The sequence below is a fragment of the Crocuta crocuta genome, unplaced genomic scaffold (assembly GCF_008692635.1).
Source record: "Crocuta crocuta isolate KB4526 unplaced genomic scaffold, BGI_CrCroc_1.0 scaffold28, whole genome shotgun sequence".
Lineage (NCBI taxonomy): Eukaryota > Metazoa > Chordata > Mammalia > Carnivora > Hyaenidae > Crocuta > Crocuta crocuta.
Window position 1 is genome coordinate 7,516,819 of NW_027533256.1, and position 18,949 is coordinate 7,535,767.

Sequence of the window (18,949 nt, forward strand, 5' to 3'; positions counted from 1 at the left end):
TTGGGGCTCTGGGCCCTGCTCCCCCAGCCGAGATGGGGGCCAGGTAGCATTCCCAGAAGAGCCTAGCAACCTGCTCCTCCTCTCCCCCACCCCCTCCACCCATGGCTGACCAGGCAGTTGTGGGGATGGGAAACAGGAGCCAGGCTATATAGGAAGGGCGACACTATGCAGAAGTTCTGAAATCTCCAATAATGACCTCACTCTGTATCTGGGATCTGCAAGGACAAGCCCCCATCCTCGGCCTCCGGGAGCAGAGCATGATGGTCTACAAGGGCAGGAAGTGGAGGGAACTGACTGTCTCCTTGTGTTCCTCATCCTCATGGGTCGCTCCCCTCAAGGCTCAAGGCCTAGATCTAGGTATATGGCTCTGGGCCCCAATGCCTACAGCCTACACCCCCTGACTGCCCTAGGGGCTCAATCCCCACAGCCTGGGCCACTCTGCCAGGATCACAGGGAGGAAGCTCTAAGACCCCTGTAGATTTTACCAGACTGTCAGTACCCTCCTCCTCCACTTATGCCCAGCCACCCTGGTCAGCTCACTGATCTGGCCATCTCACACTTCTGAGCCCTTGCTCAAGCTCTTCCACCACCTGGAATGCCTTCCTCCCTTTCTTGGCCTGACCAACCCCTCATTCTCCACTTAGGACTTGACTCAGGAGTCACTTCTTCCAGAAAGCCTCCCATGATTTCTCCCAAGCCCAGGCTAGATTAGGCACGGCATCGGTGGGTGCCTCCCTGGGCTGGCTTCGTTCTCGTGTAGCAAAGATCATATCCTAAGCCCACTCAACTGCCCCTGCCACCTCCAGCTTTGTGGCCGCGGCATGCAGGATGGTCAGTCCGGAGGGCCCGGCCCTCATTGCTGGACACAGCCTGCCAGGGCTCTCCCAGAGAATGATCCAGGTGGGGCTGGAAACCATCCTCTCAGCCCTGGGCCACCTCACACCTCATAAGGATGCTCATATTTCTTCCTTGACCCCCACCACCTGTTTTCTCCAGCCGAAGTTAAGAGTTTTAAAGTAATTAAGTCCAGCAAACCAAAACCAATTAAGTACGGACTGGCAGCAGCCAGCTGAGCTGCACGGCCTCACCTCTGCCTGTGCCCGTATTTGGAGGGCAGCGGGGTGGGGGCCTGATCCCAGGTCCAGCCTCCAGGGACCTGGCCACCCTGTGGCAGAGATAAACCTCTCCACACAGCCAGCCGCCTAATGAGACTGTCAGGGGACCTCTTAACGAGATTAGGCAGGGCCGGAGCTCTGCCTCACGGTGTGTGGAGGGTTTCTATTCAATTAGTCACTCAGAGCAGGGCAGACATGGCCCAGGAGGCTGTGGGAGCCCTTGACGATAAGGCAGCACCCCTCCCCCAGCACCTCCTAGTTTGCTGTGGTGGCCCAGCCTCCGGGGGCAATGGCCTCACGATGCAAAAGGATGAGCAGAGCCAGTCGAGGGCAAGGGGCAAGGCCAGGTCTCTGGCCGCCAGCCCAGGGCTCCTTCCTGTCTTTGGAAGGAGCTCTCAGGGGTGGCCACAAATGGGCCACTTGGAAAAGGGAGCAAAGGCCCCAGCCCACAATCCGTGTAGGGATAGAAAAGACCCGCTGGGTAGGCAAGACTCAGCCTGAGTCCAAGGACATGACTACATAAAAACTGGGAGCCAAGTGTGTAAGGCCACGACCCAGTGCCCTTAGGGTGTTCACATCACCCCCCAAAGAAGGGAGAGGACCGAGGTCACCCCAGCAGTTGCAGGAGCCCAGGGAGCAGTGAGCTCCACCTCCCGGGAATAAGGCCCTGCCTCCTGTCCGGACTTGGAGGTGCCAAGGGAGACCTGGGTCATGCCACGCCCAGAGAGATCTTCAGGACACTGGTGTGAAAGAGACTTGGGTCTCAGGTCCCTCCTACCTTCCCACTCCCCAGCGCTGGCCCCAGCAGGCTGGCCCCCACTCTTCCCTCACTGTCCCAAATCCACCCTGAAACACACGTCACCCCCCTCTCTCAAAGCCCCGTGGCCCTCAGGCCAGCACACGTGCCCCTCCCCCAAGGAAACCTTCCTGAAGGGCTCAGCCACCAGCCTCCTCTCCTTCCCCACCCACCCAGAGCTCAAACCCTGGCTGCTCCCTCTCTCAACCCCTGCTCCAAAGAGAAGTTTCCAGTCGGCAGGCTCTGGGATCCCTCGGCATCCACTGTGTGAGGAGCCACTGGGTGTGGCCCCAGGGCTTCCGGTCCAACCCCAAACCCAGTGGCCCATGGACAGGAAGCTGCCCAGGGCAGCAGAGAGAAAATGTGAGGGCACGCACCTGTGGGCCCGGCGTCCTCTCTCCCTCCCGGTGACCCCACCACAGCTGCTCTACCTCTTTCAGTCTTAGCGGAGGGGCTGAGGCAGCCCCAGGCCCGGCCCACTGGGGCATCCGCCTCCTCCGGCACAGGCCCGATTCCGGGAGGAGCCCGTCCCCCTGCCAGGCCAACGAGTGGCAATCCTGGGACCCTTGTGAGACTCCTGTTAAACAACCCCCCTCTTCCCATGGGCAGGGACCGTGGGGCTGGGCTGATTAGACATCGGTACAGCAGGCAGGAGCACTGGGTGGATGAGGCTGCCTGGGAAGCAAGCTACCCTGGGAGGGGAGGCGGGGACAAGGATGTGGAGATGGAAGCAGAGTCCTGGGGTTACCACTTGAGCCCGTGGATCCAGCCATGCCTGAAGTTACACAACCTCTGGCCTCTGCCATTACACAGCCTGATACATATCCCTGTTTGGCTTAGGCCAGTACCTAAGGGTCTCCAACTCCCACGTGATTAATATGTCTAATAGAGACGGGGAATTCAGACCCTCAGCAGGTTTCCCTGATGTGATGTTAGGATGTGGTTTTTCAGGGGGTCCAGCTTAGAATTCCCACAAACGCACGGGGGCAACAACTTCCTCCCAGGCCATGAGAGGCAGAAACTCTCCACAGCCCTGGGGCACTGTGGCTCAGCCACCTTGCCGCAGTCCCAGGGGGGTCCTCAGATCACACCCTCAGCGGGCAGTGTGACGGGCTCCCCCAGCAAGGCGTTCTCTGGGGAGACGATCCCTGGACCCGGCCACCATTGGGGTCTCAGCCAGTCTGCAGGTGTGTGTCTCCAAGTTCACCTGGACACTAGGTATACACTCCCATGTGCGTTTGCAGGCCCACACGTGTGCGTGCCAGAGGGACGGTCAGATAGCCATTCAACAAACACTTGCCCAGCACTGCATGCGCCCAGGAGTCCTGAGAAGCGGAGCTCATGGTGCCTGCACGCACAGACCTCACAGGCAGTGACTAGGACACGACGGGAGACACACAGGACAATATGGCAGTAAACAGGAAGCCCCAGCTAAGGGAGTGGAGCAGCCAGGGGAGGCCTCCTGAAGAACCTCCCCCGCTAAGGCTGCCAAGTGATGGGGAAACTGAAACACAGGGGCACCTGGGTGGATGCAGTCAGGAGAGAACCAGGCCCTCTGCTGGCACAGCAAGGGCACCAGGGCACGCAGCGGGGACAAGTCTGGACACTGGCTAAGGCTAGACCCTAAGGACCCAAATGCTGAGCACAGACACCATCCTGCAGCTCAGGATCTGGGGGGCCTGGCCAGACATGAGCATCAGGGAGATGCCCTGGTGGGCTCTGAGGGGCAAGGCGGGTGCAGATACCTGGCCAGTGTGCCCACTGGATGTCTGTGCACAAATACAGGGTCCCAGAGGCGAGGGCAGGGCCCAGCAGGCCTGTGGCCCCCATCTAGCTGCACCCCACCATCTAGAAGCCCCCCTAGAGCACGCACCAGTACTGATCAGTGGGTGCTGATTCTCCTTTTAATGAAGTTGATTTTCTTGACAGGAGCTGAGTAGCCTGGCACAGTCAGACCCCCTGAGCCACGCTCTGGCGGGCTTCTCCTGATGAGGTTTTGATCATTAACAGCAGAGCTTCAAAGCCCCTCCAGCTCCCGCTCACTGGGAGGGCTCTGGCTCCTGCTTCCTCAGAGGTCGGTGTGGCGGGGATGGCAGCTACGTCCTTGCCAAATACTTCCCCCCAACACCCGCTCCTAGAGCACCCACCAAGAGGGTGCTGGTGGGAGTCTGGGGGCACTGCCCTTCCCCACTAGGCTCTGAGCTGCCCGGCCAGCCCACCCCAGACCTGCGGTTCCTCTTCCCTCCCACAGCCCCTTCTCTTGCCCAAACCTGGGACAGGCAGTGCTTAGGTCATTAGGTCATTAGGTCATTGTCATCCCCAGGTCTCACATGGGGAGACTGAGGCCAGGATGAGTGGGCTCCCCAGCCCACCAGAGGATCGTTAGGTGGGAGATAAAAATGGGTGGCCGGGTTCTGGCCCACAGGCCACACCCTGACAACCAGCAGCTAGCACAGCCCCCAACGGCCAGCACGTGCGGCCCACAGCAAGCTTCCACTTNGGGGCAGGCAGGCCAATGGCCCTGAGCCCCTGACGGAGGGGCTCAGGCGGGAAAATACCTTCTCAAAACGGAGCCTCCGAAACTGTTTCCCACTCTAGCTACTGAGCACGGGAAACCCCTTCATTACGACTGTACCCTCTGCACTGGGCCTTGGAACACCCCATAAAAGTGGCCATGGCAGGGAGAGGCTATGCCATTGGCTCCTGTTTTTTCCTGCCAGGAGAAAGATCTTCAAATCCAGAAGCTGACCAGGAGGGAAGGGCCAGTACAAGTGGGCCTTAGGGGCTGCTGTAAATGCAACAAGTCTCCAGGCCCCACACGTCATGCACCCCAAGTAGCCCCAAGTGTGAAGGTAGGACTATGAGCTTGCAGGGGTCTCAGAGACCAAGAGCCCCCATGTTTCTGTCCATCCCACCAGCCATTTAGGGGCTTTTACTGAGCACCCATGACCAGCCGTGCACCAGACTTGGCTCCAGGAACTCAGCAGTGAAAAGACAGTAACTTCCCTTCCTTCACAGACCTGATGATGCTCAGAAATAAATTAACATGACTGTAGGTGGGGAAGCATGCAAAGCTTTGATAATAACAGTGGTCCTACTTGGAGCCAAAGGGAGCCTCTCCAAGGAGGCGTGATCTGAGGCATAGCTAAAGGCTCAGAAGGAGCCTGCGATTCAAAGAGCCTTCCAGATGGTAGAAACAAACATGTGCAAAGGCCCTGGGGTAGAGTAGCTTCACCTGTTTGGGAGGGGACAGGAAGAAAGCCCGCTGAGAGCTAACTCAGGCTGGGAGGGAGAGTTCATCCTTGGGAAGACACAAGTGAGACTCACAAAGCTCGGAACAAACTGGACTTTAAAGGAGTCATTAGAAAGTGGCACGCTGGAATCGAATAGCCAATTAACTGCACAAACTCCAGATGGGAGTATCTGATGTGTCACCCCTTCTAGGGCAAAAGCCCCAAGTCACAGCAGGAGGCAATGCTGACAGCCAGCACTCAGTGCCACTTCATTACTATCAGTGAGCACCCAGAACAAGAAGTAACCATCCCTCTCCCTGTGCGCTGGACAGACAGTGTAAGGACGATACCTATGGCTCCTGTTTACTGAGCACCACCCTGGTGCCAGGCACAGCTATGTTCTGGGTGGTCATTACTTCACTTGGTCCTTAAGACAACCTGTTAAGAGAGGTGTCACTGTCCTCATTTTACAGGGAGGAAAGCTGAGGTTAGCAACTTAAATTCTTGGTTGAGGCACATCAGGGATGCTCTGTGTTAAGAGGGACAGTGACAGATGGATGTATCCAAAAGAGATTCAGGTGAGAAAGAATACGGCTCTAGAATGTGCAGCCTGAAAGTCTTTGGGGGGGGGGGGGGGGGCCCAGTGGCTGTCTTTCAACATTTAAAGGACTGTGGGGTAGAGAAAGCCTCAACTAGGCATAAAGGTCAGAAGGAGATCAGAATAGTAGATGCTTCAAGGTGCAAGGACCTCATCAGACATGTGTGAGCCCTGAGGCTCCGGGAAGGCAGGGATGGCCCAACTCCCTTGATAAGTCCACCCAGGCTGGGTCTGCCCATAGCCCGTGCTCTCCGGTCCTATTTCTGCTCAGGCTGCCTCATGAAGTACCGCAGGCAGGGTGGCCTAACCAACAGACATTTACTTCACACAGTCTGGAAGCTGGAAGTCCATCAAGGTGCTGGCTGATTCAGTTCCTACTGAGGGAGCTCTCTTCCCGGCGTTTAGATGGCCACCTTCTTGCTTTATCCTCACGTTGTAGAGACAGCAAGTTCTCTGTTCTCTTCTTATAACTGACCCCACCATGAAGGGCCCCACCCTCAACCTAATCACCTCCCCAAAACCCCACTTCCAAATACCATCACATTGGGGGTTGAAGCTTCAACATANCCCCGGCCTTGGCTTTGCAAGTCTTCCTCCAGCTCTAGATATCAGAACCCTGTGGTGTCTGCTGACCCACAGGGCTGGGACCCCAAGAGGGCCGCTCCCTGGGGTGTGCAGGCAGGCTGGCTCCCACCCTCACCCCACTGACAAGATGCCAAAGGGCCACAGTGGATACCACCAACAGGGAAGGGCCCAGGCTGCTGCCCACAGCCTCCTCCTGACCTTAGCCGAGTCAAGCAGCCACAACCACAATGACCATCCATTGGAGTATCTCCAAGGGGCTCAGGGGCAGGAGCACATATCTGGGTCCAAGGATGTCCCCCAGCAGGAAGGGGGAAATGATATTTATTGAACGTTCCCCTTGAATGTCTCTCAGAGCTGAGGACATAATAGGGCACGAAAGAGAGCAAGTCCCTCCCTTCCCACAGCCCACAGCCTCCAGGAAACATCACCAAACAGGTGGATGGGGGCACGGGGCAGGGCCAGCCTCCTCCGGGCACGGGGGGGAGGGGGGACTCCCCAGGGATGCCACATCTGAACTGAGACCTGAAGGAAGCCCAGGAGGAGGGCAAAGAGGGAAGGTCTAGAGAGGCCCCAAGCAGCAGCTAGAACTGCTGGCTCTTTCTGCACAACATGCCCAGACAGCATGGGTATCTGGTACACACACACGTGCACGCTCACACACACACTCGTGCACACATACTCACAAGCACACGTACTTGTGCACACACACATACACGTGTGCACATACACATGCATATATACACACATGCAGCCCCATACACACACACACCTGCACACATAGGGTGCTCTGCCTCGATTCCATGGGATGCCCTGAACCTCCTCAGCGCTGCCCAGAGGCGCAGCCACCGTTCCTGCCTGTTCCTGGAGGAACACTGGCCATAGGTCCCCCTGTGCAGGCCCAGCTCAGCGCTGTGGGCCATGCAGTTTCATGTGTCGGCCCTCGAGAGTCTTTATCAGATACACAGGAGGAGCCCTGAGCCAGCCCTGAGCTGAGGCCCCAGCCGGGGGCTCAGTGACAGGGAGAGACATCCCCTCAGGCTGGCAGCCTACAGGCCTCGGGGGCAGCCCACAGAGCTGTTTGGACCACAAGAGGCCCAGGGAGAGGCAAGCGAGGGCAGGCGCCCTGGGAGCCAACCAGGACTGAGGAGAAGCAGCACCTGGCACCCGCCCTCTAAAATGGACACCATCAAGAGAAATGCAGGGAGCTCAGACCAGGGCTTAGAAAGTGATCTCTCTCTCTCTCTCACTATGCCTTTGGGCACCCAAATGAAAGGCCAGGAGACAGCCCCCAGCCCCAGTCCAGGGACAGAGCCAAGGCAAGGAGTCAAGACCAAGCAGGAGTTGCTCATGGGAAGCAGACAGCCTGCTAGGCCAGGCCAAGGCCAGGTCTACAGGGGCTCAGGCCATGTGGGGCCAGCAAATGCACAGGCTAAGCCAGGAGCTCTGGCCACAGTGGGGCAAGGATGGTGTCCAGCCAGCAGGGCCCACGTCTTTACCCCAAGCAGGGGGTTGGTGGTACCCGGGCAGGCCCAGAGACCAAGGCATCCATCACCCGTCTAGATCTATCAACACAGCACCAAGGTAGCCCCACCGCACAGATGTTGAAACTGCAAAGAGGGCAAGTGACCTTTCCAGACCATAGAGCTAATCCCTCACAGAGCTGGGATTTGATCCAGGACCTGCCTGAGCCCTTTCCCCCCACACAGAGCAAGTGCGCTGGGCCAGGCAAGCTGGATTCTGGCTGTTCCGTGCACTCAGAACAGTAAGGCTGCAGGAAGATGGCAACAGTATGCGACAACAGTCTCCAGGGCCCCCGAGCTCCAGCCTACACAGACAGTTCAGCGTAAGCCATGCCATCAACACCAACCTGCTTCCCTGCCCTCCTGGGACACCCAAAGAGACCAGACTCCACTCTAAGCTGCCCTAAATGCTGCAGGGACTCGGGGAGCCTGCCCGGCCCAGGCCACGAAGGGGAAGGGAGCCAAGGGCCCCTTGGGACCGCTCTTCCACCTCTCCTTCTCCTATTGCATTTCCTCAACTGACCCTCTGAGCTGTCCTCTGTGGTGGCATTTCCCATCTTCCAATTGAGGGCACTGAGGTAACCTGCACAGACTCAAACAGCAGAGCGGGGACAAGAGCCTCAGCCTATGAGTGAGAGCACAGGCTCCTTCTGCCCCCGCCGTGGCTCCTGGGCACCACATCCACTCCCGTGGTGAGGAGTAGCGGGCTGGGCCGGGCACTGGACAGGAATAGAGAAGAGCGACAGCGTCTGGCAGCCCCTGCCTGGGACCGACTAAGGACTGATGTGAGGGAAGCAAACTGGGTCGACAGGGCCGGCCAGGACCACATATGCCAGATCTGGCTGGAGGAGGGGGTGCAGCCTGGACTGAGGACCACCCTGGGGCCCCAACTGGAAGTCCCTGGCTTCACTGCCTGGGAACCTGCCTCACCCACAGCCTGGACCCAGAAAGAAAGAGATGGGAGCCATCTAATCACTGCACAGCTACCCTGCCTGTGCTTTAGGCCCAGAAGGGACAATCATGGGTCTTTCTCTTCCCAACCCATGGCCATTGGCCACAAAACCGGCTGTTTATAGGTTGGAAGGAAGGCCTTTAGAGAACCCAACTGACGAGATATTGGACACGGACCCAGCTGCCCTCCTGGGCCCCATGCCTGTCAGAAAGGCTAGACCCCAGAGAAAGAGGCTGTCACAGCCCAACCCATGGCAGTGACGAGTCTCTGCCCCGGCCCAAAGCCGTAGTGAGAGAGAGCTGCTGCCATGTAGGGAAGGCAGGGGTGAGGGGGGCCTGGGACAGGGGCAGGAGAGGAACAGGACCACAGGGAACCCTGCCAAGGCCACAGGTAGCTAACGTCTGGATGTGAGGGCTCACAGGTGCTGGGTTCAGTGACAGCCAGGCCTTGAGCCCCACCCTCACCTCACCATTTAGGATGCAGCTAACCTGAGCCTTCTGAGGCCATGCCTGTCCACTCTCTAGTTTACAGAGGACAACCTGGTAGACACAAGATTGTCTCTCTCTTTTTTTTCCTTTTAAGTCTATTTATTTTTGAGAGAGACAGAGCACAAGCAGGGGAGAGGCAGAGAGAGGGAGACAGAATCTGAAGCAGGATCCAGGCTCTAAGCTGTCAGCACAGAGCCCAATGACCGGCAACATCATGACCTGAGCCAAAGTCAGACACTTAACTGACTGAGACATCCAGGCACCCCTGTCTGTTTGCTTTTTGAAGTTTATTTATTTATTTTGAGAGAAAGCACATGAGCAGGGGAGAGGTTAGAGAGGGAGTGAGAGAAAATCCTAAGCAGGCTCTGTACTGCACAGAGAGCCTGATGCAGGGCTCGAACTCATGAACTGAGCTGAAGATCATGAGCTGAGCTGAAATCAAGAGTTGGATGCTTAAGTGACTGAGCCACCCAGGCGCCTCATGAATACGTATTTGTGTCATTCACTAAATATTTCCAGTTTCCCTCCTTCCAGGCACACAGTGGGACTGTGCTTCTTGGATCCCTTATGACTAGTTTTGGCCAATAAGCTGTAAGCAGAAGTGACACATGTCCCCTCCAGGCTGAGATACCCAGAGCTCTCTTTCCATGTGGCACAGCAACTGGCAATATTCAAGCTGAGTGACCATGATGAGCCAAACTCCACGCTGACCAATGACAGACATGTAGCATGAGAAGGAAATAAATTTTCGTTAGGTAAAGCCACTGAAACATTGGGATTGTTTGTTACTACAGTATATCTTGGTCTTCCTAGCTGATACAAGGGAACCATAGAACAAAACCAGGGGGCAGGGGGACCTCAGTAGCCAAGTCTGAAAAAATTCATATCCAGGGATCGGACTGGGTTATAAATGGTTTAGGAATAGTCAATACAGACTAAATGTTCCATGTTTTTAGCTTTTTCTGGTAGTGAAAATGCAAAGTAAAGAGGGAATATGGCTACTAGAGAGGACAAAGCTAGGGGGTTTTTGACCTGGAAACTACCAGAATTTGGAAAGTCTATCTGCCCTTATAAGATACAGCTCTAGGTGCTAAGGGACAGTCTTAGTTGTCCTCCACAAGACATCTGGAGAAATGGCCCCAACATGCTGCTCCAGATGAGAAGGTTGTTAAAGTCCCCCTGTCACCAAGAAAGGGAATAGGGGCAGCTGGGAAGCAGCCTGAGGACAAGTGTCTCACTGGACCCACCACCTCCGGCCTACATGCCTAACACTAAATGACCATCTACTCACAAACTGCCAGTTAGGCCCAATCTCTCAATCTGGGGGTGAGGACATGGCAACAGGGATACTAAAAGGAAGCCTCTAGAACCCAAACTATGAGGATGTGAGTGAGGCAGGCATACAGTATATGAAGTGAGAGAATGTGTGTGCATGTGTGTGCATGCCTGTTTGCACACACAGGAGTGACCTTGGAATGAAAGAGAATTCTGGAACCTGGTTGCTCAGCTGAGGGAGGGATGGTGGCCACTCCTAGATACAACCACAAGCTGGTGACCAGTCCAGAAAGGGGACTAGATGGTTCCCTCAGCCCAGCGCCCCCTCCAGTGAGGGGCCATCACTGCTTGGAGCCATGGCCAGAGCCGTGCTTGCTGGCTGGTCCCTTTTAGGACCAGGAAGAGCTCTAAGCAGCAGCCGAGGAAGACTGACCCTGCTAAGGCCCCCCTACCTGAGCTCTAGGTGGGCATGGTGGACGACAGGGAGTGGAGGGGAGGGGGTGTTTGAAGAACCTGCCCAGACAGAAAAGGAGGTCTGGGCCTGTGTGGTGGATGGGCCTTACAGTCTGGCTCTTCAAAAAGAAGATTCTTCCGGGACCTTCCTTAGGCACAAGCCAGGTCCAGGGAAGGAAGTCGGTGCAGCACCGGAGTGCACAGGGAAGTCTGCAGAGGCCTGCGGGCTTACTGCCATCTCCAGAGCGAGCTTGGCAGACACGGAAACATGGCCGTCAGTCCCACACGACTCTAGCAGGGCCGGCTAGGCAAGAGGATGCCACCCAGGAAGCGGGAGAGCAGTCAACCGTGCAGAAGAAAGGGAAGACGGGACAACGTGCACTGGCTATGATGGGCACTGACAAGGGTGCCCACATGGTAGCAGGATGACGGCCCGCAAAGACACCCACGTCCTAATCCCCGCAACTGTGCCCACATGAGGCTCATGTCAGAGAATTAAGGTTGCAGAGGGTTAATTAAGCAGCCAGCTGTTAGACAGGGAGGTGGTCCTGGATTATCCACGTGGGCCCAGTGAGATCGCACGGTCCTAGGGAGAGGGAGGCAGAAGAGTCAGAGGTCAAAAGGAGAGGGGAGGACAGAGGCGAGATCAGAGTGACTCTGTGAGAAGGCCCCCCGCCCACCATTGCTGGAGGAAGACGGCGGAAGGGGTCCCGGAGCTGAGAAAGGCAGGCAGCCTCTTGAAGCTATAAAGATAAGGTCATGGATACTCCCCCAGAGCCTCCAGAGGGAATCAGCGTCTGGACTTTAGTCCGGTGAGACCTGTGTCAGGCTTCTGACCTGCGGAATCAAAGATGAGGAATTCCCGCTTTTGACCGACTAACTTAGGGCAAAATTTGTTTCAGCAGCCAGGGAAAATTACTCCAGCCGAGGGGATGGGAATGACGGTCGTGGGCCTAGACACATCTTTATGACGTCACCAACATGACACTCAGGAAGCCCCTGCCGGAGTCTCCTGGATGAGGACCCATAAAGCCCCTCCCAGAGAGAAGTGGGTCTGCCAGCGAGTCTACATGGATTGGGCCTCACTCACCATATCCCTCTGAAAGGAAGCCAAGGAAGGTGCCAGAGACCTCAAAGCTCAGCACGAGAGACCCGCTAGCAGAATGCCTACATCCCAGCATGGCATGAGGGGCAGGCTGACCACCCAGGAGGGACCAATATAAAATGATCAAGGCCATCAGGCAGACGCCAACACGCTCACTGTGTTTTACTTTCATTTGATTTCATTGTCTCATTGTTCTATTATGAACACCAATAATCTTTACCTTGAGTAATCTTTACCTTGTCTTCCTAAAACACTCTTGTGCTTATTGAAACTAAAAGGGATACTGCCTCACATACACATTCCTCTTTCCTGCCTCTTCCCTAAATTGTCATCTTTCCACTTTATGACAGATGTGTCCCACCATATAACCAGTAACTCAAATCTTTTACTTCCAGTAAAAGAGAATACTTCGAACAGAGAAGACTGCTGCTCACCCAGTTCTTTTATGCATTTACTCAATACATGATCTTCCCTTTGAGCACGCACTTTAAAACAATATGAAATGTTTTTTACTTGACAAATTAGTGTTTCTTCTAGTATCCAGAAAACACATTTTCACTTACAGTTAAGACAGACTTTGCCAACTGAATCTCAGGCACAACATTATGATTTAAATATCGTTTTGGTGTTACCATTTGCTAACTTTAAATCCTCATCAAACTCATGTTCTAGTAAACGCGACCCATTCTTTTACATCAACTGACCAAGTGTCTTGAAAGGTAGTTTGTCAGGAGTCTGTACAAAACGAGTCTCAAGAAATTGTTGGTATAAATCTTAGGGCCAACATTTCAAAGCAGAGTTTCTCACTCTCTTCAGTGATACTTAAGCATACCTCAGCATATAAACGACTTCATTTTTTTAAAAAATGATTGTCTCGAATATTGAAAAATATAGGCAGCCGCTAAGTAGTGTTTACACGTATATTGTAGCAATTTCAGAAAAAGCCAGTAAGATGTTAAATGGAAAAAAATAAGAAAAAAAAAAAAACAAGGTATCTAGCTGAACAGAACAGAATGGGAGCTCTCTCTCAGGACTTAACAAACCACGGTGAGTGAAAAAAGACTAGAAGGAACAGGAAGAATTCTGAACGATTCTTTTCTGCCTTGCGAGCTTTCCTGTTCCTTCCATATTTTATATAATGAACATGTATGGCCTTTTCCTTTTCTCCCTGTTTTAATTGATTCATGCTCACTGTAGCGATGCATTTCTTTTATAATTGGGGGGGGGGAGGTTCAGGAAAATGCTGAAAATGGAAAGGTCAGTGAGAGTCTGCTCTCAAGGAATTCACTAGCTTAAGAAACGATGTGGCTGAAAATATCAACAGCCTCAAGAGAAGCTGAGATGGATTTGCAGCTGGGTCAGGGGACAGAGAGGGAATTCGTGTTTACTGAATGCCTACCACGGGCCTTCTGCAGACAATTTATACATGTCTCGTCTCATTTAATCCCCATGATAATCCCATGAGGTAGGTACTGTGGTTGGTCCCTTTTAACAGATATGGGAACAGAAGCTCAGAGCAGGGCTGGGGACAGTCCCATCTTGCACATGACGCAAGACAAATTTGAACCCAGTTTCTTGGGCTGTAGCAACCAAGCTCTTCTCCCTGCATGGTGCTGCCTCGAAGGCAAAGTGGAGACAGGATCACCTCAATCCCACATCCACTGGGGGTTCATTGGGAGCTGGCCCAGCCCATGATGTAGACTGAACCTCAGTGAGCCTCTGCCCTCCGTCTGTGGCCACTCTGCACCAAGAAGTTCTTTCCTTTCCCACCCAAACTGTATCTACCACCCGCGTCCTGCCGCAGTGACCATCCAGGCGCAGGAGAGAGAGAAGACAGTCACCAACCAGGACCACACCACAAGATGGACAGCAGCCCAGAGCACAGAAGGAAGGACATGCAAAGAGCTGAGTGCCTGCCCAGCTGGCAAGGGTCAAGGAGCCTCTGAGCACTGCTCCACACTCTCTGAGGCCCTTGAGGGGCGGGCTCTTCCTGTCCCTTGTCAACACCCAAGGGCTGTGCAAGGTCATGGGATAACAATGTGGATTTCTGCCCACACGGCTTATCAGTTGAAAGCACATACCAACTTTAACCAGCACACAGTCTCTGGGCACCAGGCATCCCAATAGCCTTGGTTGGTATCCTTCTACCCAGATGTCATCAGATGCCCCTCAGTCACAAGGATCCAAATCCCTACTTCTGGACAGCTACACACGCTCCCCTCACAGTCCCTCTGAGACTGTAAGCCTGAGTCCCTGGAGCCTGAGACATTCTTCCAGTCATAAAAATAGAGAAACTAAGATCCAGAAAAGCAAGACCCTGGGTCTGCAGGACAAAGGTGCCCTGGGGTTTGAAGGTTGATCGCCCCATGGATGTTTTATTTGGCTTGCTGTTTAAATTGTTTGATTCGTTGACAACAGTTAGAAATCAGATTTTATAATTAAAGTCCACATTTAGGGCTCCTCTTACAAAAAAAAAAAAAAACTGGCACATCTACTGTACTAGGATTTTCATTCCCAAATGGCAAAATCAGCTAAAGCTGTGTAACAGCTGCTCCTTTTAACAGAGATGACCTCTCTAGACCCCACACACCAGGCCCTGTAGGGTCCAGCTGCCTGGTTCGCCTACGTGTGTCACCTGCCTAAGACTGTAACCCTGGGGAGAACATCATCTTCACTCACTGGAGACCTGCTGTTGGGGTGGGGAAGGGGGGAGGGTGATGGGCATCATTCAGAAACAAAATGAATGAACCTGGAATACTCCAAAGAGCAAAGGGGAAGCAAAATATGTCAACAGAGAATGTGGAAGAGCCAAAACGGCCTGTGGAATGCAGGAAGCACCGCCACCACACTGTGAGCCCCTGGGTGCAAGAAACGCGTATGTCCGCCTGTGTCCTCAGCTCCCAAGCACAAAGAATGACTGTCCACAGAGACAAATGTGTAGAAATAGTGTCAAGGGAGCAAGAAGCACCGTAAAACTCATGGCATGTGACTGGATAAGTCTGTGTCACCCCAGATCCCCCACCCCAGTTAAGGTCATTCCTGACGAAGGATGCCCCACCCTCCCTGGCCAGAGCCCACACCAGGCATTTTTCAAGCAGGTATAAGGACAGCACACAGAGAGGAAGTCCAGGGGCGGGCCATGTGAAGGCAGGGGCTGCAGGGAGGCCACTCAGACACCAAAGGATGGGGCTACCCCCTCCCGCACCTCAGTGGACATCAGACAATGGACATTTGCCAAGGCTGGAAGCAGCAGTCCCCATGATAGGCAACACCAGCTTGACCCTGCTGGCCACCACTCCAAAAACACACTCAAAACTCCAGGCCTGCACACCCACTTTAAGGCATCCTTGAGCCTTCAGGACTCACAGCTGGGCCTTCCCCTTCTCTGCTGCACCCAAGAATAGGAGACTCCCAAAGGCCTCCTTCTAGCATAAAGCTCTGACCTGGGCACAGATCAGAGCCTTCACTGAATCACCCTACCTGTGCGGGTACCCAGGAACCCAGCAGTCTACATAGCCCAAGGCAGCAGGAGGGCTCTAGGCCCAACCACTGGAGGGAGGGGGTGGGGGATGGAAGAGCTGGCCTGGAACACTCAGCCCGCCCACCTCTTCGCTATGCTCACTGTCCTGTCAGTCCCTCCTGGGACGAATCCTGGCATCCTGTGCCACCAGCTGTGTCCCATATCCTCATACTCCAGGTCAGGAGTCTCAGAGTCAACCCATGGATACAGGGAGCAAGGTAGAGCACAGAAAAAGGTACCTGGGCTAAGCAGATGCCAGAGGTGGAAAGAGCGCCCTAGGCTCTGACCAGGAAGGTGGCTGGTGGCATGGGAGAGGAATTCGGATTCCAGAGCCCAGCATCGAGAAGGGTGAGAAGTAAAGGAAAGAGAGACGAGGGGGAAACAGATGGTGCCGCTGACGCGAACGCCCCCGCCACGCACCTGTGACCCCCGTTGGCGGCCCGAACCGAGGCAGCGGCGGCAGGCCACAGTGGCCGCACAGGCAAGGGCTAGGATTCCCCGCAGCCCGGCCGGCCCAACTCCGCTCCGTTCCTGGTCAAACAGCGCCCACATCCGGCCCAGGCGCCGGCGCCTCCGCCCGCGGCAGGGACTGCGAGAGAGAAACCGGCTCCTCCAAACCCGGAGGAGGAGCTCGGCACAGACTCGCTGGGCCGAGGCACTGAGTGGGCGCGGGGCGCAAAATGCCGCGCGTACTAGATTGTGCTGCGGAGACGGGGGTCGACGGACTCCAGGCGCTCCTCGCTTCCAGACGAGGAGGACCCCTGCCCATGCAGGTCAAGGGCGGTGCACCGACACAGGTACCCAGCACGCAGACACGCCCACCCACAAACACTCAAGAAACAAAGACGGCCCTGAGCTACGTACGCCTGCGCGGCTAGCGCTGGGCGCACAGGCGCGCGCGCCCAGCTGTAAAAGAACCGCACAATCCCGCAACACGCCCCGCAAGGAGCCCCGCTCGCTGTGCTCACAAGCTCCTGGCTCCAGCTCCCCGGCGCAAAGCACTCGCCGCGCCACCATTTGGTGGGCTGGCGAGGGCGCGCGCAACGTGCTTGGCACCGCGCGGCTGCCCAGGCGCACAGGGGGCTTTGGGCGGCCAAGACCGTCGCAACCCCGCGGGTCTCCGCTGCTGCGCCGCCTGCAGGCCGCGGCCCTGTTAGCCCTGGGTGCCGCGGCCACTCACCTTCCTGCACGGCCTGGAACGGGTTGTTAGCCTCGATGACCTTGATGGAGTAGGTGATCTTCTCGCTCTGCAGGATGTCATCGTTGAGACTCAGGTCTGATACGGCTAACTGGAACACCCTGTCGTCCTTGGCCGCGTTCTCCTCGAAGATGGCACCTGGAGGAGACGAGGGGTCAAGACCCGGCCTAGAGAGGAGCTCTCCCTCCTCACCCCACCCCCACCCTAGCCTTGGCCCTCAGGTCGTGATCCTGGCAGGTGGGCTGATTGCCTGCTGGGTAGTTTCTCAGACTGGGGTTTCAGCTTGACAGGACAGTTTAAGGCTCTCCTCGCTCAACCAGCACGGGAATACGTCCCCCACACACTGAGTACATGTGCACACAGTTGACATGAGTTACATATACACATCGTACATGCTGCCACCAGGTCACACACGTGTCTCACCTCATGTCCCGGCCATGCCCCACGGACTGAGGCAAGCTGGAGTGGTCTCAGGCAGCACCCAAATGCCTTGATATGGCCCCATGAATCCCATCGCAGGGGCCAGAAAGTTCCCCTGCAGAGCAATGTCCCAGACCCCAATCCCAAATGGAATGATGACTTCCTTCTGCCCTGAGATCCCCCTTTGAGTGAAGCTGAGTACGCAGGTCCAGCTGAATTTGCTGCACCTGGGGGCTTCTTTTCGCAGGGGCCTGGGTGACCAGCGGGTCAGTCCCAGCCTGGCTCCCTGGGCTCCACCTCCTGCTCTCCATCCCTCCTGCTTCTTCTTGCGTGTGTGTGGGAGGACAGGGGGCTGTACCCTAGACCCCTTCCCTTCAGACCCAGGAGAGCTGAGGAGCTCATAAGGTACCGCTCTTGAAAGGGCTTTCTAGAACCGCGAACATCTCCAGGGCAGCCTCGGGCTGGCCCTTCGCGCGTAGCACAGCCTTAGCGGACTCTGCGCTTCCAGCGGAGATCTGTCGGATTCGCCAGAGCTTGGCCCTGCAGCCTGGACAACTCTGGAGTCTTCCCTGCACGCCAGGCCCCTCGGGTCCCCACGGTCTCAGGACTGGGCCCGATGATCCCGCGAGCTGGGGACTGGGCGGGAGGAGGGAGGCCCCGGTTCCACGTTACACCCAGAGCCGCAATGCTGACCGCGAGACCCGAGGCCCCTCTCCCCCCGGGCGGGAAGCCGGTTTGGCACCGGGCCCCTGCGGGGGGCGTTGCAGCTCACCCAGTCGAGGCCTAATCCCTCACCACTCCTCCCCACCCCCCATCCCACGCCCTGACTGTCCCATCATCCCTGCCTTCTCACACCTCCCCACCCCCAGTGTCTCTGTGCTCGCTGGTCTTTCCCAACTTCCGGAAAGGCGACTGCAGAGGGGCTCCCCCAAAGCAACCGCTCTCAGCCCCCCAACCTGGCCTAACTTCCTGGGATTCCTCCCCTGTCGACACCAACTCCCACACACTCCCCTTCCGCGCACCCCCTCCTCTTCTCTATCTCATCTTCTCTCCTGGTTCTCTCCCTCTATGCATCTCTTCCCGCTCAGCGCACACACACACTCCTCCCCACCCCCCGCCGCCCACGCTTCTTCCCCCCGGCTCCCACCACCTGGACCGTCTGCCAGCCCCCAGGACTTGGACCACGGCAAACTCTGGAACTGTCCAGGATTGGGCTGCAGTCGCCACAACCAGATACACAAACACCCACACATATACCGCGAGATACACAGACACACACCGGGGAAACAGGCAGACACTGTGTCCACTCTAACAGGCTGACAGTCGTGCACGCACCAACACTGGCTCAGATGGACCCACACATCCCAACGCCCTCTCGCAGTGACACCAACACGGTGCCAGGCGCACACACAGCGATGCACGCTGACAACACCCACCCACCCACATTCACACACGGTTCCGGTCGGGCCCCTTTGATCCTGCCCTGCCAACTTGGCCAGACCCGGGGCCGTGCCCGCCCTCTGCCCCCGGCTGCTCCGAGCCCGCCGACGGCCCAGCCAGGGGCGCGGGTCTGGACGCGCGTCCAGACCTGGGTTCCCCGCAGCCGCGGCCCTAAGTGTCGGCAGAGGCCGCAGGGATTGGAGCCCCAGGGAGCGGCGAAGAGCCCGCGGGAGCGCGGCGCGGGCCATGCA

General features: G+C 56.2%; 1 protein-coding gene across 1 annotated transcript in view; it reads right to left on the reverse strand.

The window, feature by feature from the left end:
* The window catches only part of GRID1 (glutamate ionotropic receptor delta type subunit 1), a gene marked incomplete at its 3' end in the record, with an annotated part of 707,181 nt that overhangs the window by 688,007 nt on the left and 225 nt on the right, over positions 1 to 18,949 (reverse strand). The window contains exon 2 of the mRNA XM_077746455.1: positions 16,821 to 16,976. Coding sequence (XP_077602581.1) covers positions 16,821 to 16,976 — 156 coding nt within the window. The remainder of the gene's footprint in view (positions 1 to 16,820; positions 16,977 to 18,949) is intronic.